This window comes from Phoca vitulina, unplaced genomic scaffold (assembly GCF_004348235.1).
Source record: "Phoca vitulina isolate PV1807 unplaced genomic scaffold, GSC_HSeal_1.0 scaffold9, whole genome shotgun sequence".
Classification (NCBI taxonomy): Eukaryota; Metazoa; Chordata; class Mammalia; order Carnivora; family Phocidae; genus Phoca; species Phoca vitulina.
In genome coordinates, this window is record NW_022589712.1 from 43,507,377 (window position 1) to 43,533,221 (window position 25,845).

At 36.7% G+C, this 25,845-nt stretch overlaps 1 protein-coding gene across 2 annotated transcripts in view; it reads left to right on the forward strand.

Annotated features, from left to right (window-relative positions):
* The window catches only part of CEP85L (centrosomal protein 85 like), a 177,733-nt gene extending 152,572 nt beyond the window's left edge, over nucleotides 1–25,161 (forward strand). For both annotated transcript variants that reach the window (XM_032407990.1, XM_032407992.1), the window contains exons 11-13: nucleotides 11,434–11,541; nucleotides 13,501–13,732; nucleotides 18,563–25,161. In XM_032407990.1, coding sequence (XP_032263881.1) covers nucleotides 11,434–11,541; nucleotides 13,501–13,732; nucleotides 18,563–18,726 — 504 coding nt within the window. In that variant the 3' untranslated portion in view covers nucleotides 18,727–25,161. The remainder of the gene's footprint in view (nucleotides 1–11,433; nucleotides 11,542–13,500; nucleotides 13,733–18,562) is intronic.
* The last annotated feature ends 684 nt before the right edge of the window (nucleotides 25,162–25,845 follow it).

Here is a 25,845-nt window from a genome sequence, read left to right on the forward strand (position 1 = left end):
GACCGCCTTTGCAGTATCCCTTAGGTTTTGGACCGATGTGTTTTCATTCTCATTGATTTCCATGAATTGTTTAAGTTCTTCTTTGATTTCCTGGTTGACCCAAACATTCATGAGCAGAGTGGTCTTTCGCTTCCAAGTGTTTGAATTTCTGCCCAATTTTTTCTTGTGATTGAGTTCCAGTTTTAAAGCATTGTGGTCTGAGAATATGCAGGGAATAATCTCAATCTTTTGGTATCGGTTGAGACCTGATTTGTGACCCAGTATGTGGTCTATTCTGGAGAAAGTTCCATGTGCACTCGAGAAGAATGAGTATTCTGTTGTTTTAGGGTGGAATGTTCTGTAAATATCTATGAAGTCCATCCGGTCCAATGTATCATTCAAAGCTCTTGTTTCCTTGTTGACTTTCTGCTTAGATGATCTGTCCATTGCTGAGAGTGGAGTATTGAGGTCTCCTACAATTAACGTATTGTTATCAATATGACTCTTTATTTTGGTTAACAGTTGGCTTATGCAGATGGCTGCTCCCATGTTGGGGGCATAGATAATTACAAGTGTTAGATCTTCTTGTTGGATAGACCCTTTAAGAATGATATAGTGTCCTTCTGTGTCTCTAATTACAGACTTTAGTTTAAAATCTAATTTGTCTGATATAAGAATTGCTACCCCAGCTTTCTTTTGAGGTCTGCTGGCACGGAAGATGGATCTCCATCCCTTCACTTTCAGTCTGGATGTATCTTTAGGTTCAAAATGAGTCTCTTGTAGGCAGCATATGGATGGGTCCTGTCTTTTTATCCAATCTGCAACCCTGTGCTGTTTTATGGGAGCATTTAGGCCGTTCACGTTGAGAGTGATTATTGAAAGATACGAATTAATTGTCATCATGTTGCCTGTGAAGACCTTGTTTTTATAGATTGTCCCTGTAAATTTCTGCTGTATATCCCTCTTGGGGTCTTTCTCCTTTTATAGAACCCCCCTTAATATTTCTTGCAGGGCTGGCTTAATGGTCACTTATTCTTTCAGTTTCTGCAGGTCTTGGAAGCTCTGCATCTCTCCATCCATTCTAAATGAAAGCCTTGCCGGATAAAGTATTCTTGGCTGTATGTTCTTCTCATTTAGTACCCTGAATATATCTTGCCAGGCCTTTCTGGCTTGCCAGGTCTCTGTGGATAGGTCTGACGTTAATCTGATGTTCCTCCGTCTGTACGTAAGGAATCTCTTCCCCCTAAGTGCCCTTAAGATGGTTTCCTTGGTTCTAAGATTTGTGAGTTTTACTATTACATGCTGGGGTGTTGGCCTGTTTTCCTTGATCTTGGGAAGGGTCCTCTCTGCCTCTAGGACACGAATGTTTATTTCATTCCCCAGATTAGGGAAATTCTCAGCTACAGTTTGCTCAAATATATCTTCTGGTCCTCTCTCTCTCTCTCCACCCCCTCCTGGATTCCAATTATTCTGGCTTTGGAACACTTCATGGTGTCACTTATTTCTCTGATTCTATTTTCGTGGATTCTGAGTTGTTTTTCCCTGGCTTCCTCTTTTCCCTTTTTATCTATTAAATTGTCTTCCAGGCCACTAATTCGTTCTTCTGCCTCACTTACCCTAGCTGTTAGATTATCTAGATTAGATTGGATCTCATTGATAGCATTTTTTTAAGTTCTGCCAATGCACCTTTCATTTCTGCCCTTAGAGACTCTATGTTGGCATTAATTGATTTCTCCATTCTAGCTATTGTCTTCACAATTGCTAGCCTGAATTCCATCTCCAACATTTTGGTTATATCTGCATCCATTTGTAAATCTGCAGCATAAGTCATAACCTCTGAGTCTTTCCTATTTTGGGGGTTCCTCCTCCTTGTCATTCTGGTGAGGGGTGTTTGAGGGAATGTATAGAGTCCAAATTATTGACCACAACCCAAGCAAGATGCACCTGTTTTCTAGGGACCTTAAGGTTGCTGGCCTCTTGTTCTTCCAGCCTGTCTTCTGGGGGAGGGGCCTGCTGTGCTGTTACTCAGGCAACCCTGTTTGGGCAGAGTTGCCCTGCCCCCCTGTGACGGGGGTTGGGCCCAGTGGGAACCGGTGTTTTGGGGCTTTTGTTCTCTTGCGGCTTTCCCTGATGGCTTTCTGTGTCTCTTCCGAGAGTCAGAGCAGAAGAGACCGTTTCCAACCCTCTGCCTCAGAGCAGAGAGATCACAGTCTGTCCTTCAGTGAGCTTTCCAGGCCACTGTCTCTCGTTTCTGTCTGTGCTGCTATAAACTGCAGTGTCCTGGTTTGTGCACCCCTCTGCAGGGCTCCCAGTCCTGCCTCCAGGTCGGGGCACGTCTCTGCCCTTTGTGCTTCTAAAACCGCCAGCCGCTCCCAGTTCACACGTGCAACCCCGCCACTCCGGGTTTCTGTCCCAGGGGCTGCCCTAAAGTCCTTTCCCTGCCGCTACCGTTCTGCGAGTCTGTGCCCCGTCCCCAGCGCGTGAGGCTGTCGCTCACCAGCGGTGTAGGATCCCCATGGCCAGGCACCCTCCCGCTGCCGTTTATTCTCCGATATCTGCCTGCGGAATCACGGCTCCCTGCTTCTTACCTCGAAACCAACCACCTGCGATCTTCTGTTTGTAGAGATCCAGATCTTCTTACATCACAGGCTGATTTCATGGGTGCTCAGAGTGATCTGGTAGATATCCAGCTCAATTCCGGGGACCAGTTGGAATAGGGTCCCCTACTCCTCCGCCATCTTTTCCCAATCCCCCGAATTCAGGTCCTTTAGAGAGACATTTAGAACTCTCTGTTCTGTGACTTGCTTCTCCCCGGGGAAAATCTTTGAGCCAGGTCAATGCAGGTGGGAACAATGACTTCTGAGTGACTCTCTAGAAGGTAAAAATCCAGTGGAAGGAGAGTGGGCAGTAGCTCTACATCTTGGCTTGCTTCTCCCAGTGTGGAACCCCTGCCACAGAAGCCAAGGCAAGGGCAATCAGGTCCCCAGTATTCTCTGTGGTGCTGTACCCAAGGTAAAGCCTCGTTCCCATGAGGGGTCCTGGGCAGAAGAAGGGGGTCCACATCTTTTGGCTGTACTTGTCTAGAACTTAGCCTGAGGTCCAGGTAGCTGAGGGCAGGATAAGAAATGCTGATGTCCCGCCCTTCCTGGGAAGATAGCTTTATAACTGGGAGCTGGGGGGGAAGGGGAGCCTTGTGTTATTGGCTGTCCCAGTCTGGAGTGGAATTTCCATCTTGCTGAGCTATGAGAGCATAAAGATGGACTGGATTTTGTTTCAAATACTATAGACTTTGCTGTTCTTACTTTTAATAGATTTTCTTGAATATAAGTTTATTAATTTTCTGTTTACTCATAGGACCATTTACAGAAACTTTAAATGTGCTCTTTTGAAATTTTCACTGAGGGGGCACCTGGGTAGTGGCTCAGTTGGTTAAGCGTCTACCTTTGGCTCAGGTCATGATCCCAGCATCCTGCAATTGAATCCCACATCGGACTCCCAGCTCAGCAGGGATTCTGCTTCTCCCTCTCTCTTTGCCCCTTCCTCCTGCTCATGTTCTCTCTCTGTCTCTCAAATAAATAAATAAAATCTTTAAAAAAATAAGTAAAATTTTCACTGAGGAGTGGGTCTGAAAGGCTCCTCATGCTGTCTTGCTGGAAGCAGAATTCACAGGCAGATTGTTTTTAAAGTTACATCAGATAGTAAGATGATAGTTAATTTACAGGAATTTGAGCTGTACATGGTCTTGGATTATTATAAACAGAAACCTAAAAAATAGCAATTTTTATGGTGTTTGCATATTCCTTATTTTGTAATCTTAGTTTTTACAAATATTTTGAAAATTCTCCTTTTTATTCATATGCAAAAAGGAAGAAAAGGGATTTAATATTTCTCCACACTTAGGCTAAAGTGAGAAATGGAGCCCCTATTAAGTACAGAGGTATCAGTGATGATGCTGGTGATGATGATATTAGATGTTACAGGAATGGTGCTTTCTGATTATTTTTATTATTTCTAAACCTCAATAGTAAGCTTACAATGTAAGAGTGTCTTTTTATATATGAAGTAGCCAAGATTTAAAAAGATGTGCCTAAGGTCTCAGCTCAGATTCTAATTCATGTCTGACCTCAGAGTTTGTGCTCTTGGCATTGCTCCTAGCTGCTTCAAAGTGAAAAGTCCCAAGAGAAAGGCAAAAATGCACCAGAGAAGTGTTAGTCTGATCTCTTCCTTATGTGAGCCTTAGGGGAAAGATTTGTTTTAAGTGTTCTTCTCCTGGAATGAAAGATACTTAAACTGGAGCATGTCAGAAAGCTAGTCTTGTGGAAAACACTTTGTATTCAGTTGCCTAGAAATAGAATTTGGAAATTTTGTCTCCAAAGTGAAATTTTTTAGTACATTACACTCTACAATATAGTGGTATTATTAGCTCCTTGAGATTAAATAATGTGCCTGATTTTGTTTTCTGATACATTTACTTAAGGGCTTTGTAATAGGTGTACTAGGCTTTTTGAGCAGTCTTACCCAGTTCAGCACTTAGCACAGTGCTTTGTGTATAAAAGATGCTCAGTAACTATTTTTGAATGAATGAACATAGCCTTTTACTTAAAAACTAAATTAGGTGTTAGTTACTTTTTCATGCTTTTTCATTCAATAACTGTTAACTGAGTTTCTACCATGGGCCAGGCAGTCTTTTTGGGAATAACTAGTGAACAAAACAGACCAAAAACCTTTGCCCACAATGCTGACTTTTGAATGGGCTCTTACTATTTTTTCTAGCTTTATTGAAGTATAATTGACAAAATTGTAAGATATTTAAATGTACATCATGATGACTTAATATAAGAAATGGGTTCTTTTTAATATTTAGTATAAGAAGAAAAGAATTAGTTTTGCATAAATATTTTGTACCAGGTAAAAGTCATTTAGGCCTTTTGGTTATAAGCAACAGAACCAATTGAATTTAGCCTAAGCAAAACTGGTAGAATCTACTGTGATATAAGAATGCAGAGATACTGTGGAACCAATGAGTAGGAATAAAACCTGGCTTCAAGAAAGAAGAGGCATTGTTGTTTCTCTCATTGCAGTGTGTTTCATTCTTTTCTCTGCAGACTCGCTTCCTTTATTCTTTAGCTCACATGACAAAATATAGCTGCCCTACAGCCCCTAAGTTCTATAGTTCATTTCCAGTCACACAGAGAGAGACTCATAGACTCTGGGTACCAGTTCCTCAGGTTTGGTCAAATGTTTACTCAGCCCAATCCAGTGAACCTGTGCCCCAAGAGATGCAAAATTCTTACAAATATGATGCTTATGACTCATGGGATTTTTGAATAGGCAGACACCACAAATGTCTGCGTACATGCTGCATAATTTTCACAATACCTTACAAGGTTGGAAATTCTTTCGGATGAATTCGAACTCTGAAAGGTTGAATAACATCCTTATGGTTGCACAGCATGTAAGCTGTGGATCCAGAACCTAGTTTTGTCTGACTACAAAATCTTATGCTGGGGGCACCTGGGTGGTTCAGTCATTAAGCGTCTGCCTTCAGCTCAGGTCATGGTCCCAGGATCCTGGGATCGAGCCCCACATTGGGCTCCCTGCTCCGTGGGAAGCCTGCTTCTCCCTCTCCCACTCCCCCTGCTTGTGTTGCTCTGTCGCTGTCTCTCTCTGCCAAATAAATAAAATCTTAAAAAAAAAAAATCTTATGCAGTTACTGTTAACTGTATACACTTTTTTTTACCTGTGAACTTATTTTTTATTGATATACAATTTGACTATAACATTATATTAGTTTCCAGTGTACAATCTAATGATTTGATATTTTATATATTGTGAAATGATCACAATAAGTCTAGTTTATACCCATCACCATATAGTTACAGTTTTTGTGTGTGTGTGTGTGTGATGAGAACTTTTAAGATCTACTCTTTCAGCAATTTTCAAATATACAATACAATATTAACTGTAGACACCATGCCTGATAGTAATATCCCCAGGGCTTATTTTATAACTGAAAATTTATACCTTTTGACCCCCTTCACCCATCCATCCTTTCACCCCACCTACCCACCTCTGGCAACCACTAATCCATTCTCTGTTATCTCTGAGGGTTTTTGTTTGTCTGTTTGTTTTGATTTCACAGGTAAGTGAGATCACATGGTATTTGCCTTTCTCTGTCTCACTTAGCATAATGCCCTCAGGGTCCATCCACACTGTTGCAAGTTGCAAGATTTCCTTCTCTTATATTGCTGAGTAATATTCCATTGGGTTCATTGTATTTGGAACTTTCTTGGTTTCCTGGATCTTGATGTCTGCTTCCTTCTCCAGGTTAGGAAAATTTTCAGCCATTGTTTCTTCAGATAAGTTTTCTGCCCCTTTCTCACTCTCCTCCTTTTGGGACCCCTATAATCTGAATATTTATTTGCTTGGTATCGTCCTTTCAGTCCCTTAAGCCATCTTCATTCTTTCACTTTTTGCTGCTCTGATTGAATGAAATCTGCCCTGTCTTTGAGTTCAGGGATCCATTCTTTTTTTTTTTTAAGATTTTTTATTATTATTATTTATTTATTTGACACAGAGAGAAAGACAGCAAGAGAGGGAACACAAGCAAGGGGAGTGGGGAAGGGAGAAGCAGGCTTCCTGCTGAGCAGGGAGCCCGAAGCAGGGCTTGATCCCAGGACCCCAGGATCATGACCTGACTGGAAGGCAGACACTTAACGACTGAGCCACCCAGGCACCCCAGGGATCCATTCTTTTGCTTCATCCAGTCTGCTATAGAACCTATTATGTTTTTCAGTTCAATTATTATACTCTTCAACTCTGTGACTTCTGCTTGGTACTTTCTTATAGTTTCTATTTGTTGAAACTCTGACTTTGTTCATACATTGTTTTGCTGACCTTGGTGAGCATCATTATGACTGCTATTTTGAACTCACTTATCTCTGTTTCATTAAGGTCTTTTTTTTTGAGATTTTATCTTTTTCTTTCATTTAGAACATACTCCTCTGTTTTTAAAAATTTTTTTTTACTCTTCTGTGTTTGTTTCTATGCATTAGATAAACAGCCCCCTCTCCCAGTCTTGAAGGAGTGGCCTCATGTAGGAGATGAACTTTCTTAACTACTTTTTTTAATTTTATTTATTTATTTATTTTTAAGATTTTATTTATTTGACAGAGAGAGACACAGCAAGAGAGGGAACACAAGCAGGGGGAGTGGGAGAGGGAGAAGCAGGCTTCCCGCTGAGCAGGGAGCCCGATGTAGGGCTCGATCCCAGGACCCTGGGATCATGACCTGAGCCGAAGGCAGACGCTTAACGACTGAGCCACCCAGGCGCCCCTTAACTACTTTTTTTTAAAAGGTGTTGAGAGACAGTATCACTAAATTTCATTCAAAGAATCCATCCCCCCTCCCTGCAAAAAAAAGAATGTGTTCCCCTTGTTAATGCTTTCTAGATGCCATTATTACCTTACCTGTTAAGTGTGCATGTTCTTTATTGCTATTTCTAATGATAGTAGCACTCTTATCTTACCTTTGTTATAGTTACATTATTTCAAGAATAGTGTATTTGTATTAATAGAATCATAACAATATGGAGCCTTTTATCTGTTTATCTTTAAATTTAAATAAATTTAAAGTGATTGACTTTACCTAGTTTCTAGATCATTGAAATATGTACAATAAAATTTTAACCAAAAAAATTTCAGAAGAACTTTTTTTAAAAAGTTTTTTGTTGTTGTTCTCTTGTTTGATTTATTTAACTAGACACAATAAATTTAACACCTGTAGCACAAATCCTATTATAATAAAGATAAAGGCAGGTTAGTAGTATAGTATATAAAAATTGGAGAAAATACCTTATTAGAAATTCTTCTATCTTATAATTTAGGGATAAGTTTAATTTCATTTGTGATATTTAACTTAAAGTTTATTTTGAAGACATGTAAAATGTTTTTGAAAAATTGTATCATATTTCAAAAAAAGGGGTTTGTTTCTTTCCTAGAATTCTCTACCAGTACTTGTCTTAGTGATCTTACCCAATCTCATGGCTTTACATATAATGTGTGTGCTCGCCCCTCCCTAACTTCTTCCAGCTCATAATTCTCCCCTGACCTTACAACTTGTATATCCAGCTGCCTACTCAACAGCACCACTTGATATATCAGACATAATATGTCCAAATTGAATTTCTCACCCTCCCCAAACAGAAAATAGTAAAACCTGCTCTACCCTCCATGTTTTCCTTCTTTACTAATGGCCATCTCTCCTTCCATTTGCTCATTCCAGAAACGTTAGACTTATCCTTGATTCTCTTCTGCCTCACATTTGTGAACAAATCTTACTACCTTCAAAATATATCCAGCATCTGACTCGTTCTCCCAGCCTCTGTTGTGTTTCTACCCTGGTCCACCCCATCTTTATTCTTTATATGGATGATTTCTGCCTGCTTCCATCCTTGCTTGCCTACAGTCTATTCTCATTAGCCTGAGGAACCTATCAAACAAAAACCAGATCATGTTTCTTCTCAGAACCTTTCAGTGGTTCCTCATTTTTTCCAAAGTAAAAATCAAAGTTTTTACACTGGCTCATGAGGCCTCACACAATCTGTTCTCTGTACCGCCCGCCTTCTCTGACTTCATCTTTTTCTATTTTCTGCCACCCTAGCTCTCTTGCTTTTTCTCAAACACAGAAGACACCATCTGCCTCAGAACTTCTGCACTGACTGAAACACTCTGTAGATATCTTATGAGATGTAATCTTTCACCTCCTTCAAGACATTGCTCAAATGTCACCTTTTTCCATGAGCCTGTACTTTACCCCATTTGAGATCCAGCCTCCTCTCCCTTGCCATGCTCTATTTGTTCTCCAAAGAGCTAGTCACATTCTAATATATAATACTATGTAACTTACATATCTATTATATTTTCCTTGATCTTTATTTACCTCCTAGTAAAAGTTATGAAAGGACCAGCAGTTTTGACTTTTTTTCACTGATGCATTGTCCAGTGCATAGACTGTGCTTGGCTATAATTTTTGCTGAATGAATAATTGCATGAAAGAATTTTAATGAAACTCTTGTATGGTGTGTGTATGTATGCACACATGCATGTGCATGTATGGGGGATTCTGTGTGTTTATATAGTAAAATAATATAAGTTAATGTAAGTTTTCAATCAAAATATTTTCTCTTAAATTGGGTTTGGGTAGTATAAAATTGTTGGCTAAGACACATCTGTCTTTCCTTCATTTGAGCTATTTTGTATATGGGACAAAAGACAGCAATTTCTAGATATTTAGATCAAAGCAACAAATGTTTTTAAAACCATTTTTCAGCTTCAAGAATAATTGTGATAAATATCTGTGGGTTAGTAACTTAGAATTTTTTAAAAACATGATTATTAACTGGAAATTTAAAGAGATAATATAGACATCTGAAAATTAAAGTTTTTAATTTTAGTAATCCCATTCTAAGCTTCATAGAAATTTTCCTTTCTCTTTTTTTCTTAAACTTTAAACATAGGCTTTTTCATACAATTTAGAATAAAGAAATAATCTTCTAGGTGGAATGTTGTGTCAGACTACTATGGCACTCATACCCTCGTACTGTTCTAGAAATTGTACAGCATATGGAACTTTTAGGATAAGCTTATCTGTGAACTGCTTCCCCTATTAAAGAACTAATTCATAAGTACCCTTGTACCCAACCAACATAACATCTTAAGCTTGATGTATTTCCCAAATCTAAATCCAGATTTTTTCCTGTGACAAATAGCACTACTGCCAGACATTTCTGATTTATTCTGATGGAGAAAATTTTCTGTTTCTTTCTGTTTAAATCTTTCTGATTCAAATTTAGTCTTATATACAAACATTTGCTAGCTAATTATTAGTCACATTCATTATGACTCTGAATTGGTAAAAATATAAAACACTAGAATTTTCTAAAGAATTCTATTACAGCATTGTGAAAATACCTCTCAGGGTCAGTTTTCATTGTTAAAATGTTAGATTTAGAGTAGTTAATCTGTGGTGCCTTTCTTCCACAGTTCTGATAAAGTAAACAGTTACAAATGTTAAGAAAATTTAGGATGAATTCTAGATTCCAGTCAATCATGTTGTGCCAGTATGCATAGATCTTCAACTAGGTGAATAAATCCCTATATATCCTTTAGTCAAATAGGGTTTTTTGATTCATTCACATGCAGTTACAAAGGAATTTCAGAATCCAGAAATATACATACTTAGAAAGCCCATGTGACTTTGTGCTATGAGATTAAATTTTGTGGAGTATAAAGTTTATCCTGGAAGGAAATATATACTTGTTACAGAGCTTAATTCATTTGTATCCAACTTGCGAGTTATTAAATGTAAAGTTTTTTATAGAGTTTAGCAAACAAATGCAAGAGCTACTTGGTTGAATATCTGTTTCTGAGAAAACTGCTTTCTATTTACAGTCTTATCTCAACCCATGGTGACAGCTATCTTCTCTTATTCTAGGGAGAGATAATGTGAGGGGGAGAAAAACCTTCCTAGTGGATGGTATGCTATTTCGGTAGTCAGCATTCTGAAGTAGTTTCAGAATTGAGACTAAATAAACACTACATCAAAAACTAATAATGTACTGTAATGGTGACTAACATAACATAATAATAAATAAAATAAAATTTAAAGTAAATAAATAAATACAGTCCTGAGGGGGAAATAAATCTCTTATTATATGTTTATTGATCTTGTGATTTCACAAAAGGAAAAAATGTTGATTGAAACACCTAGAAATCACTGATAACTAGAGTTTATGACAAGTTTTTCTTTGGTGTGTAGCTGAAAACCAGACTTAAGAGCTGAAATGACCCGAGTACTCAAGATATCCTATATACTGCTTTGGTGCACTCAGGATTTTCTTACAATAGTATCTTGTTCTGGATAATTTGTGATTTTATAATCGAGTTAAGAGATTCATTTATTAAAGTTTCATAATAAACCTTTGGCCTGAATTCAACGTCATAACTACTGCTTGGAATACCATACACTGAGAGAAGTGTGTTTAGCTGTGTTTCAAATAATAGAAAATGTGGGGATGGTCTTACAATCTTATCATAAATAGTTTTGTCCTATTAACCATAAGAAAAAAAGGGGAAGTATAGATTTGCTAATACACTCTGAATGCATAAACAAAAAAATTAATAAAATAAGAACTGTTTGTAACATAGCATTAAACAGCAGCTTAACATGTTTTTCCCAGATTAAAAACTTTCTTGGTAAAGGTGGATATTTGTTTTTCCCTTTGCTGACATCCACTCTAGAGCAATATGGGTTGATTTAAAAGTGAAGACTTCATCTTCCAAGGGGTAGGGAGGACAGATCCAAAGTATTCAGAGCCCATATTCCTAGTTACCTCTCTGCATTTAGCTTTTAGCATTAACAACATGCTTTGCTTTCCAATTCTCTCTATTCTAGTCTATGCAAGGGAAACTTTCTAAAGAAAAATCAACTACTCAAAAGATGATGGAAGAGCTGGAAAAGAAAGAAAGAAACCTACAGAGATTAACAAAAACATTGCTTGATGTGAGTAGAAAAAATTCAAATTGTTTTCAAAGAACGATACAGTACTTATTCAAGTTAAAGCAGATACTTATTTTGTACATATTCATAGAACATTTTTTAGCTGAAGACTTGATTTTGGTGCGCCAATTAAATCCATTAGGTTTCTTACAAAATTATAATTAAAAGGCAAACTTTTATTTTCCTTATGTCTCAGAATATAATTTCACAGACTTAACTGCAACACAGTCAAATATTATATAGAGATTAGGTCCCAGAGTAATTCAGTAAAGCATAAATTGAACATAAATAAAATTACCTTTGGAAATCCTTAAGGAAGTTGCAGTGTTGACACTTCATCATTGGAACAGGTCACACTTTCTTCATTTAATTACAAGATGACACACTTGACTTGCATTTAAGGATATGTTTTACAAAAAAAAAAATACTTATGATAGTTTTTTAACTCTCATCATGACATTTTGCCTCTAAATACCCAGAATGCATCTCCAAAAATTAGGGACATTTCTCATATAACTGTACCACCATTGTCAAACCCAGTAAGAATAATATTCCTCAATATTTGATAATACCTAGTCTGTACCAAAATTTCCCCACTTCTTTCCCAGATGCTTTTTATGACAGTTGAAACCAACATTCAATCAAAGACCATTAAGTTGAGTTGCATTTTGTCATATAAAATTTCTCACTTTTTCCATGTTAGTGACCTGTTGACAAATCTGGGCCTGTTGTCTTAAAGACTTATAGATAATCAGGCCTTCTAGATTTGTCTGATTGCTTTCTTATGGTGTCATTTATCTTGTTCTCTACCCCCTCTATCTCTTATAACCTAGAAGTAAGAGCTAAAGATACCATGAAGTCAAGTCAAACGTTTTTTGGCATGAAGACTTTGTAGGTGTTGTTCATGTCATCAAATTATTTATGTTTGGTTATCCCACTGTAAGTGACAGAAATACTGATCTCACTGGGTTAAAATGGTAACAGACTAATTTTTTCCATTGTCACATTATGGCCTCTGCAAATAGCAGGTAATCTGTGGAATGATACTTAGGTAACTGTGAATATGCCGTTTATCAGTACCCTTTCCCTTGATGGTTTTAGTATTCACTGATGATCATTGTCTAAATCATTACATGATTAAAAGAATCATATTTTTTTCTAATTATTTTTACATTTATTAGCTGGCATTCATCTATTAAAAAAATCTTTTCCTCATCAATGCAGGCTGTTTGGTTATTTTGAAATACAGTTCCAACTGGAAGGCTAATTAAATTGCCTCTAGCAGTTTTCAGAATGAGAAGTAAATGGTGACAGTTTTGGGGATGAAGTGAAGGTATATTTTTCTGAGTGTAATAAATTATGAGTTCATATTGATACTTCCAATTCAAATTTCACAATTCAAAATTGTTAGGGTTTTTTTCCTTTCTTTGATTTTATACTTGCATTTCTTTTTCTCTTATGCTGAAAATTTTGGTTCCTATCAACATTAACATAATGTAGATACTTTTTTCTCAATATGCAACAGATAGTTTCAAAGTAACTAAATCATTATTGCTACTAACGGTAAAACTATAGGATGAGGTTTAAAATTTCTTCATAGTTCTTTTTGTTCTTGGGATAAATTTCATTATAGAAGAATACATATATAACCAAGATGCTTATTATGTGACATTATGTGGCATGAGATACTCCTAGAAAGTGAGTCTGGATTTGTTGCCCCTTTCAGATCTACCCTAGGGCATGAGATGACACAGAGGAATCACTGAATCATTTCATTTCCACTATTTTAAATTCCTTTTTTTTTCCCCACTGTGTGTATGCAGTTAAATTTGGTTAATGTGTATGTAATATGACTCCACCATTTTGTTTATAAATGGGGGATAATGTTCAGACAACTGCATGGCTTTGAGTACCCTTTCTCTGTTCTAACAACCTGATTTATGTTTTCTTTATCCTTTGCAGAACCAAAGGCAAACAGAAGAGACGTGCTCTTTATTGGATCAGGGCCAGGAAGCAGACCAATCCAGGCAGCAGACAGTACTTACCAAATGGCCACTATCCGATTTGAGTGTAATTGATCAGCTGTTCAAGGAGATGTCCTATTGTTTGTTTGACTTGAAGGCATTGTGTAGTATTCTCAATCAGCGTGCTCAGGGCAAGGAGCCTAATCTTTCATTATTACTGGGAATCAGATGTAAGTCGCTGATGCCTTGTCCTTACTATATTGCTTAGCAGTTAGAAACCTGTCTTCATGAATCAGGAACCTCTTACTGCCTTTTCCTTATTTGTTTTTATCTCCTTTCCTACTTAGACTTATAAATCTCTGAATAAATCTATAGGTCTGTGAATACCTGTTATTACTTCATTGCTAGAACTTACCTCATACTTAGAGAAGTGAGCAGGGTCATAGTTGATACGGACTGCCACCTGGCAGAATGCCTACAGATCTACCTGTGTGGATGAGCTATGTAATCTGTTAATATGTGACTGGAGTGGTAGGTAGGTGTGATATTCCTGATTACTCTTCTAAAAGTAATGATTCTATTGGCTTTTGTGTGTTAAATGTATAAGTTAATGATCCAGCATCTGTCTGCTGGTAAAATATTTGAGAGAAGCTACTCCTTTGCTTTCCCTATACAGTGTATGTCTGTGGCAGTTGCTTAATGTAAGTACCAGTGCTGGGGCGCCTGGGTGGCTCAGTCGGTTAAGTATCTGCCTTCGGCTCAGGTCATGATCCCTTCCTGGGATCGAGCCCCACGTCAGGCTCCCAGCTCAGTGGGGAGTCTGCTTCTCCCTCTCCCTCTGCCTCTCCCCCTGCTTGTGTGCTCTCTCTCAAATGAATACATAAAATCTTTAATATATATATATAACTACCCGTGCTGTCACAAGAGCTAATTTTCATGGCTTATAGATCTGTTGCCCTTGTCATGCATATACACTCTGGCCTTGTCTCTTTCAATATGACACCCACCCATTGTTCCTCAGTTCCATATTCTTCCACACATAGTTGTGAGAGCTGCCACAGGAATATCCTAGTTTCCCTTCTGTGCTGCTTTTGCAGAAACACACATCTCTGCATGTGGTTCTAAATTACTATAATATTGATATGTTGGTCTCTTTTTAATACAGAAGAAACGGGCATAAGTAAGGAGATATGATTGGAATAAGACCGTAAGGTTTATGTACCTACTATGTTGTATTGAGTAATTGCCTAATAATATGGTTAATATGTGACTAGAGTGGACACTAGTTTTATTTAGTTTCATCAAAAAGATTCTACCATCTGGCTTCATGATAGTTATTTTGACAAAACCAAGAATACTTTCCATCAAAGTGTAGCCCTTGTTAAATGAAACATGTAACTGTGCTCGGAGATGTCAGCATTTTCCCTTCCACTTCATAGATATGTGTATACATATGTGTGGGCATGTAAGAAACACTTTAAAGTGTAAGTATATTGACTTAGTAAGTAATTATTAAATGCTTTATATAGTCCAGATACTAAGGTGCGGATAATGCAGTTGAGCACAGCCCTTGGCCCACACACAAACTAAATTACTAGAGCATTGTGATAAGTACTATAATTGAGATGTGGGCGGAGGACAATGGGGGCCCAAGGGGAAAACTAACTAAATGGGAAGGGCTGTGAAGGCTCTGCTGTTCGGCTTGAATCTTAGAGTCGGAGAGGTTTGCCAGGTCAACACGGGGTGGTTTAGTTAGCAGTAAAAGCTCACACACAAAAGACTCATTCTCTTCACCATTTTAGAGATGGTCACCCCTTCAGTTATTTTGTAACCTTCTGCATTTGTATTCTTCTACATATAGTATTTGTCAACTTTTCCAGTAATTAGGTTAAGAGAACTATCCAAATGTGAATAAAAAGAGAGATTCAAGAACTTTGTCACATTCACCTCCCAGTGTATACCCCTTCCAGTCTTTCAAGTTTAACCCCATAATCCTTACCTTATATCCTGGTACTGTGAAAATTTGACCAGCTAGCTAATTTGTCAAAAACCAGTGGATTATTTTGAATCCCTGTCTCCTCACTCCATCCATTGCTCATTGACACTGTTCACCCCACCCTAGTTTTTTAAAATGCTCTGCTACCACGGTTTCCATGACTTTGTTCTCTAGGTTCTACTTCTGCCTTTATGACTGCTGAGTCTTAGTCTTCTCTGGAATTCTCTGCCATTTAAATTATTAGTGTGTCCCAGAAATCTTTTGTTGCTGATTTTTTTTGTTTCTTTTTCTAAATTGGATTATTTGTGGGTTTTTTGTTATTGTGTTGTATAAGTTCTTTATATATTTTGAATATTCATCCTTTATCCAGTATATCATTTGCAAATATCTTCTCTCATCCTATAGATTGTCTTTTTGTTTTGCTGATAGTTTTCGTTTTGCTGTGCAAAAGCTTTTTATTTTGGTATAATCCCAATAGTTTGGTTTTGCTTTTGTTTCCTTTGTCCGAGAAGACCTGTCTAGAAAAATGTTTCAATGGCTGATGTCAAAGAAATTACTGCCTGTGTTTTCTTCCGGGAGTTTTATAGTTTCAGATCTCATATTTAGGTCTTTAATCCATTTTGAGTTTATTTTTGTGTATGGTCTAAGAAAGCAGTCCAGTTTTATTCTTCTGCATGTAGCTGTCCAATTTCCCCAACACCATTTGTTGAGTGGACCAAAGACCATTTGTCTTCTCCCCATTGTATATTTTTACTTCCATTGCCAAAGATTGACCATATAAGCATGAATTTATTTCTGGGCTCTCTGTTCTGTTGATATATGTGTCTGTTTTTGTACCAGTACCATACTGTTTTGATTACTACAGCTTTGTAGTATGTCTTATAATCTGGGATTACAATACCTCCAGCTTTGTTGTTTTTGAAGATTGCTTTGGCTATTTGAGGTCTTTTGTGGTTCCATACAAATTTTAGGATTATTTCACAACATTTGTGAAAAACATTGGTATTTTGACAGGAATTACATTAAATCTGTAGATTACTTTGGGTAGTATGGATATTTTAACAATATTACTTCTTCCAATCCATGAGCTCGGCTTATCTTTCCATTTGTTGGTGTTGTCTTCAGTTTCTTTCATCCATGTTTTATAGTTTAGGGCATACAGGTCTTTCACCTCCTTGGTTAAGTATATTCCTAGGTATTGTATTCTTTTTGGTGCAACTGTAAATGGGATTGTTTTTTTAATTTCTCTTTCTGCTACTTCACTCTTAGTGTATAGAAATGCAGCAGGTTTCTTTATACTTGTATAATTTGTGTCCTGTGACTTTACTGAATTCATTTATCAGTTCTTTGGTAGTCTTCAGGGTTTTCTGCAAATAGTGTCATCTGCAAACAGTGAAAGTTTTATTTATTCCTCAAAAATTTGGATGCTTTTGCCTCTCTTTTTATATATTTTCTCTCAGTAATCTTAGCCAAGTCCTTTTGTTTTCTGTTAGTGCATACAGACATTTATCTCTTACCCTGCCTAGAATGTCCCTTCTGGGCTCTTGATTATACTTACCTTATATTAGAACCAGTTATTCAATAGGCATCATAGACTCAACTATATCCAAAAGAGAACCTACCTTTCTTCCCTCCCTAAACCTGCTCCTCCTGTCAGTGAGTAGCACCTCTATCCACCTGTCACACTAATCCAGATTTTTCTCCACCCTACTCTTTCCTTCATCTGGGTATGTCGTTTGCCTAGTCCCTAACCCCTATACAACTCATGATGGTTGAGCTCTATCATTTCTACCAGTCCCTTCCTAGCATTCATTCCTCCCATTACATCTCCATTGCCCTATTGCCTTAAATCAAGCTTTCAAAGTCTTCACCTGGACTGGTCTCTTTGTCAACTGTCTTGCCCACTTTCCCCCACTAATCCAAATTTTTTCACATTGCTGCCAGAGTGATCTAACCTAATGGTGATTCTGATTTCCTAATACTTACAGTCCCCTAAAATAGAGATAGGTAGTTCCCACCTGCCTCTTCAGCCTTATTTCTTGACCCTTGCCTTTCATAATTTGTGCTCTGCCATTTTAGAGCTTGTTACTCATTTTCTTGAAGTTTCTCAGATTCTTTGGTTTTCTGCTTTTGTACCTTTATTCATTCTGCATCCTTGGCCCATCCAGTGAACCTGTGCCCTCTCCAGTTAGGCTGGTTGTTCTCTTCCTTGTGCCATTGTAGCTTGTGTATGGTGGTAGGACACCTACAATACTTGACTGTGCTTGTTTATGAAGTATATGTAAATCATTAATAAACTACTACATCCATTATTTTGCTGGCCTTAGCATCTAGCGTAGTGCCTGGATCATAGCAGGTGTTCAGTTAGTGTTTGTTAAAATAACATATAAGTTAATCTCAGTCTTACACCTCCAATAAGCTACCAGTACCAGTGAAGGTATAAGGAAAGATTTATTTTACAATTACTGGCTCCATCTGCTTTTATGTTGAGATGTGCTGACAAAGAGAGGAACTGACATAAATAATTACAAGCCAACTGCCTCAGGGCCTCACCCTCAGTCATTCAGCCATTGGGCAGCTAGCCATCAGCCCAATTCAATTGGGTAGGGTTGTAGTGGTCCGTACACACACACACACACACCCCATATGTTTTGGAAATTTATGCTTTCATGCCAATAAACCCATTTTGCAGTCTATAAAAATTTAAGCTATCACTCCTTAATACAGAAGTGATTTTCAGATTTTTATCAAGTCAGAATGAGTGCTGTAGTTGAGCTTGAAGAGAGCTATTAGAGCATGCTTCTTCCTACTTTTGGAATGTTGTCATCCTTTAAACATGTTAAACGTGTGTATTACTGTGTGGATTTAATGCAATTTAATTAGCAAAAATTTAAAAGGAGCAAGTAAATAAGATCTATTTAATACTGAATGATACATCATGTAAATCTGAACCTGACTGGTATTCAGCATAAGCATTGTATTTCTAATGATACTGAAGTTAAAAATCCTAAAATGCCTTTATTCAAAAAAAGTGTGAGACGTTCTCCATATTTTATTTCCACAGCAATGAACTGTTCAGCTGAAGAGACTGAGAATGACTATAGCCCAGAAACACTCACTAAAAAATTGTCAGATGTATGCCAATTACGGAGGGACATCGATGAATTAAGGACTACAATATCAGACCGCTATGCCCAGGACATGGGAGACAACTGCATTACCCAGTGATCAACTATTGGTCCCACAGCAATAATGACCCATTGTTAAATGCTGCTGTGTTACAGTTCTTCATATTTCTTTTTAGGAGCCATAATGGAAAGTCGCAAGTGACATATCACTTACACATAGGATTTTTTTTTTCTGTGGATTTGTTTTACTGGGGGAGAAAGGGGATTTGATGAGGTTTCAAAGGGGCTTATCTAATCAGGCCAAAAAACCAAATTACTATTAGAAAAATGTGATGAAGTGTATAAGGGGGAAAAAAAAAATCTGTCTTCTCAAACTACTGATTGTAGGACCAAGCTGTGAAGAGTGCCCTTCAGATAAAGGGGTAGGATTTCTTTTTATCTGCGGTTGTGTGTGTGTGTGTATGTGTGTGTGTGTGTGTGTGTGTGTGTATTCACAAAATTATAAGGATTTCTAAGGTCAAAGCAAAGCTTCTAAGAAAGGCACACACTGTTTATTCTTGTATTTCTTTTCTTTCATGTAGAAGCTTGTGTTGTACTTTGGGGTTTTCAAGGGCTGGCTGCACAAGAGCTCCAACAGCAGGCGAGTGTTTTAATAGTAGTACAGCTGTCTTTTGAACCATCTGTCTTTCAGACAACCACTGTGCTGAGATGATGAGGTTGTGGGGTTGGGTTGATGTTAGCACTGTAGATAGGTCAGCTATTTTTCCAGAGTGATTGTGGGTTGCCTTCGAGGTATGAAATGTTATGTGATAATCTTTTTCATTAGCATTGCAGTTTATATATCACAAGGCAACTTAACACAACTTGAACTAATTTTAACATGTCCCTTACTATTTACAATTTTTCACTTGTATCAATGTAAACAAAGCCATAAAGAATTAATGCTAACCTTCTAAGGCCATTGTAAAAGAAGGATTAAAAAAGTCACTCTGGAACAATAGTTTATTTATCCAATTCTCAAATGTTTACATTTTAACAGTTTTGTATGTCTTAAAGTTAAAACTACTTTAAGAAAAAGCCAACCTGTATTCTTTATATCGGAATTATCACAAACGTAAAACAAAATCAAAACCAGGTGATATTTCAATTACATGTATTAGGTCAAGTACATTAAAAACAGGGTTTTTCATACAAGACAAGGTTATTTCTTCTGGAGTGCAGGATATCATTATGAGATGCAACTGATTTTTAAGTAGACATACAATTATTTAAACTTCCAAATGAGTATTTTCCTGTTTTAGTTGGAGTTTTGGAAGGACTACATATTTTATTGCCTTCAGAGCATTTATTACATTCTTTTGAATATACTTAATTATGGCGATCATTGTTCTTTACAAACTGGTTTGTTTTCTTGATGCAGCCGGTCTCATGTAGGTCAAGACTAAGTAAGAGGGAGAAGGAATAGGGGTGTGACTTCAGCAGGTAATACTGTTTGGGGCAAGAGGAGATCACATGTCTGGTTTTTTTGCCAGGCTTATATACTGGTAGAAAGGCTGCTCCTAGAAAAGATTTTCCTTAAATATTTTCAGCAGTGAAAACATATGTGGGATAAAAACTTCAAGGAAACTACCCAGGAAGACATTCAGTTCAGAATTTGGCTAATATGCAGCGCTCAGTAAGTTATTTTGTGGTTATGTTACAACAATTGGTTATAATACATTGTAAGGACATCAAACTTTCCTTTTGTTCAGTGCCTGAGCCCTCCCTACTCTTACTGCTTAGGATCTGGGCACTAAGAAATCAGTGCATTATGTGATTCTGCATTCCAAGTACCTATCCTAATAAGGAAAAGTCATCGTAAGAATGTGGCATTCTAATTTGTTCAATTGTTTTTTAATGTTGGTGGTTTGAAGACAATCAGGGAGTAGTAAATTTATACCAAAAATCTGATGCAAAAGAATCCTGCCTTGTAAAAATATCTGTAAAAATGGGCCTTTATATTAAGTAGATAATAGCATCTGAACGAGATAAGCCACGGTGCAGCACACAACATTTTTATGTTTTCTCTGAATAGAAACTCCAGCCCCCTACCAGAGTACCTAGTCATACCTCCACAATTTTGGAAGTAAAGGCACCCTAAGATGATAGCACTAATGTGCATAAATAATCACTGATTTGGGTCACTAGGTTCTTAATGTCTTCTAGGTTTTTAGTATATGTTTTGGAGTTTTATGGTTATTATTATTTTAAACAAACTTAAACATTGCTTTAATTTACTATAGATACATATTTTTTTCTGGCTTAGGATAAAATACTTAATTTTTTAAATAAGTTTTCTAAAACTTACAGAATTTGACTTAATTCACATGTCTTGAGGTAAAAATGTGTTAATTTAGAAAATTGACAAACTACTACTGGTGTATTTCAGTTCCAAAATGTCTACCTCCCCATAAATAAAAAAGGAAAATAAGATGTGATAGTGTAAGTATAAGTTTAAATATAACCCTGAGTTACAAAAGTACAAAAGTAATCTCTTGGAGTCTGGAGTTTGTGAAGGGACCTAGGTATTAAGTAGACAGTCTTGGAATATTTTTGGGGAAATGAAATAGTAGTATTCTAATTTGTCAGTATTTAATTTTTATTTTATTTTTCAGAAAATTTCCCTTTCCCGAGATAACCTCTTCTGTTAGAATATAATAATATTGATATCTCAATTGAAAACAAAGATTTTACTGTTAGGTCAAGTAAGATGGGCAAATAGAAGCACTATAGTGTCTTATTCTAGTTTGAACTAGGATGTTTTCAGAAGTTATTATACTGATATATGTCTGAGATGAAAATTAACCTAAATTTTGAAGTTAAACGTATTTGATAATTTCCTTAGATATGAAAACTTTTTAATTATGCTTTTGTGAATTCAATGCTTGTCTTCTTAGGAAGTGTCTTATGCAGTATTAACATTTATTATTGGTCTTCTGGATTTTGAAGTTGAGCTTATTCGAGCAGGGATAAAGTAACAGTATCTCAATAAAAGACCCAGTTACCTGTGCAGATAAAAATAACTGAATCAAAGGCACAATAGTTAGTTGTTTTTTTCATTTGATGTCTGAAGGATGACTTTAGTTAAACTGTTAGTAAATTTTCAGTGGCCTCTAATTTTGAAAGCTTAAGTAGTGACTAGGTTAAGTCATTCCTGGATTTCTTTTTAAATAAGTGTGGTCCCTTTTTATATTGGAAATGGGATTCAGTATTTACTATTAACAACATTATTTTTAATGAAATTTATTTTGGTCATGACAGTTTACTCACTGAATTAGACTTCTTTCAGTAGCTTGTTAAAGACAATCTCAAGGGCTGCAAAGTGTTGCTAAAATGGATATTGTACATTTCTGATTCAGTAATGAGCTTATAAATTAATCTTGTCATAGTTCAAGACATTACTAGAAATCTCTTCAAGGATATTTTTAAAGGAAGTACTTTATTGGGAAAATGTTCTTTCAATATCAGTAATAATTCATTGAATAACTTAGTAGCCAGGAATTTGGGACTGTATTTTTACATAGCATAGTTCAGCTCAGGCACACCTTTAGTTTGGATTATTGGCATTCTGTGATGTAGATTTCTATCATTGTAGATATGTAATTACAATAATAAGCAATTCTCATAACCATGCTCACTCAGACTATATCATTTGAAACTGCCAGTAGCTATAGCTCTCAAAGCCAAAGTTAATTCATTTTGTTCCCATTTTTGACAATTTTCAGTGTTCACAAAACAAGAAAAATGATTTCCTATTTGGTGTAAAGAGTATAATTTCCAACTTTACCCCAAGATGCCATGGTGGTATATTACTGTATGATAATATTATACATTTAATCATGAAGGGGGAAAGCTTTTGCATTTTTTTGTTACTTAAAAGAAATACTGAGTATATTAATGTAGTTTCAAATCAATAAGTCATTAACAACACTATTGCAGCTGCATACAGAGAGAACCTTTTGTGCCTTTTTGCCTACAGTAAGCATTCATTTCTGTTTTATGTGAGTTATAAGAATGTTGATGATTATCGCACCTTGTTCTTCTGTAAATAGACTTGATTAAGGATTTTTTTCTTAAGCAAGGAACAGGTTTTCATTACTAGGTTAGATACCTTAGGAAACATGAGAGGATATGTCTTTGGAGCCCAGCCTTTTCCCAGTATAGTGAGCAGGAAACTCCTTCAGAATGTAGTTATTTGTGTGCATATGTGTGTATATATATGTATAAATATTTAAATACAGAAAGATAAAATTTGGCATCACATTGGTGTGATGACAAGAAGTAGTAAGGTGCTAGCGAGGTGGTTACATTAAAAGCACAGAAGAGTGTATAATCAGTCACTATGACTGGTGGTGTTTGTAAACTCGGTTCAGTTTTTGAACCACCCAGAATACCTCATGTGTAAATACAGAGTGGTCATGACTTAATTGAAATACAGTTATTGTAAAAAGAATGTGAAGCCACTGGTTGGCTTATGCCTTCTGATCTATCATTCTTGCCTCTTTTTTTGTAAAGGGGTTATTTTTTTTTGTTTTTTAATAGGGTTTACAGCTAGAATTTTGAATGCCAAAGTTCTATTTATTAAATTAAAAAAAGTTTTCAATGTTAATGGCTAAGTATTTTTCCACTGGACTATTGTTTGTGATGTTGGAATTTGTATTTACAGAGAAATAAATTTTTTATAAAAAGATGTATGTCTTTGGGAGTGCCTAATGATAATATAAGAATGTATTCAAAATTTCAGACTCCACTGAATTCTCAATGACTTGACTTTTAGGTAAAAGCTTTCTATGAACACACAAGAGAATCTTTGACTAGAACATGGATACTTCTGCTTTTAGTCTGTCTTACAATTTCTTTTCAGTTACTGAAAAGTTTTTTCTCAGGGTCTTTCCATGAAGGGCACTGAGATTTTCTGATGACAGGTGCCATAAATACAAAGGCATGCCTGTATTTATTTTAGCTAATAGTGCTGTGTCCCCCTTTTCAATTTTTTAAAAATCCCTATTTAAATCAAGAGTTTTCTTTCTACTTTTCCAACAGACAGCATCGGTTTCAGTTTTTCATATTGCTGGAAGGTTGGGCTGGCAAGTTAAATCATATTTATTTTCCCCCTTTTAATTAGAGGTTGAAACCTTACTGAAACATACACAAATACAACCTTGTTAAAAGGTTACTCCGCAGGGGCCTTGACATCTAAGCTTTAATGGTTTGCTAGTCTGGGCCCAGAGATGCCCTGTGGATGGCACCCTTGGTCCTTGTTCTCACACGTATGGGCGGTAGCCTCAATGTCTCTAGGAAGTTGGTTAATATTTGGATTAGCAGTATCTGTTTGCAGTCCAACTAACTTGGCATTGCTCTGTCAGTCTTTTGTGAGGCATCTAATTCAGTTAACAGGAGAAGGACCACTTTGGAAATCATGCATCACAAACCATATAAGTTGCAAGCGAATGTCTTACAAATAAAAACAGAGTGGACAAAATCCTAGAACATTTTTAAGGTGATTAGTAAAGAGGTCTCTCCTTCAGAAAGAAAGATATGATTATTTTTGATCTGGTTAAAAAAAAATATTTTGATGGGGGGGAGTCAACAAAGAGCTTTTGATAGTGTATGTCCCAGTGATTTTGCCAATGGTTTGAGCTTCTCCAAGCCAACTTCCCCTAACCAAACAGAACCATTCTGTGTGGAAACACAGAGGAGAGGACTCCGTTTAAAAGAGGTGTGAGATACATGGTAGTAATGGCACAAAATGGTGGGGTGTGGATCCAGCAGAGCAAACATCCTTTAAAAAGGAACAAAATCTTAACTTAGAAAATGAATGCTGTTGCATCTAACTTTGAGTGCATATATTATGCACAAGTCTGGAGAATAATAATTTAAACAAATAGTGTATACAGCTGGCATCCCTTCTAAACAAGAAAGCAAGGTAATTTAATTTACATCTTGTATTCCTACACTGATCATTTAGTCATAAAACAAGTGGTTAAACTTGTTTAATTGCCTGTGATTAAAAAATAATGCACAGCCATTGCCTTCTATATCATCATCAACATCATCATCATCATCCTCATTAACATTTGAACACATGCCAGCCTAGTGTAAGGACCTTGCATAAATCATCTCGTTTATTTCTCTTTATAATATTCTATGAAGTAGGTGCTATTATTATCCCCACTTAAGGCCAAAAGATTGAGCCCTAGAAAGGTTTAATATCTTGAACACGTTAGAAGAGCTTGTAACAGCCACAATAAGAACCAGGCCTCTTTAACTCCATAACCTGACTCTAAACCACTTGCTAGATTTCTGTTGCATATTAGTACTCAAAATTAAACTCCTTCTTCCAAAAGCTGCTTCCTTGTTGAGCTGCTACATTTCCGTAAGTTACACCTTTATTCCAAGAATCATTTGTGGTGATTTCTTCCCTATATACCCATCCATATTAGTTTCCTATTCTTTCTGTAACAAATTTCCACAAACTTACTAGCTTATTGAAATATAATTTATTAACACAGTTCTGGAGGTCAGAACTCCAAAATGGTTCTCACTGGGCTGAAATCCAGGTGTTGACAGGGCTGTGTTCCTTTCTGTAGACTCTGTGGGAGAATCTGTTTTCTTTGCTTTTTTTGGAGGGGGGGCTTCTAAGGCTTATTACATTCCTTTGTTTATGGCCCCATTCTTCTCTCTTCAAAGCCAGCAATGTCAGGCCAAGCCCCTTTCACACTGCCATCTATTTGGTTCTCCTCAGCTGCCCTCTTCCCTGTTTAAGAAACCCTAAGATTTGATTTGGCCCTCCCAGATAATCCAGGATAATCTCCCTATTTTAGGGTCATAGTTGATTAGCAATCTTAATTCTGCTTGCATCTTTAATTCCTCTTTGACATGTAATTAGACATGTAATTTCACAGGTTCCAGGGAATATGATTTAGACATCTTTATGAGGGCTACTACTATTATACCTTCCACACTGTCTCCTAAACAAATCACTTGTCAAATCTTTAAGTTTCTATTTTTCCATTCTTTCACATTTGTTTTGGGTACTTCATTTCTGTTAACCTTGTTCTGTTTAGTCTCAAACTACTATAGAATAGATGTCAGATACTTGAGCTTTAAAAAAATTAAATTGGAACCTCCAAAGTCTCCTTTTAAGCTATATCATTAATGATTCAGGTATTTGCTTAAT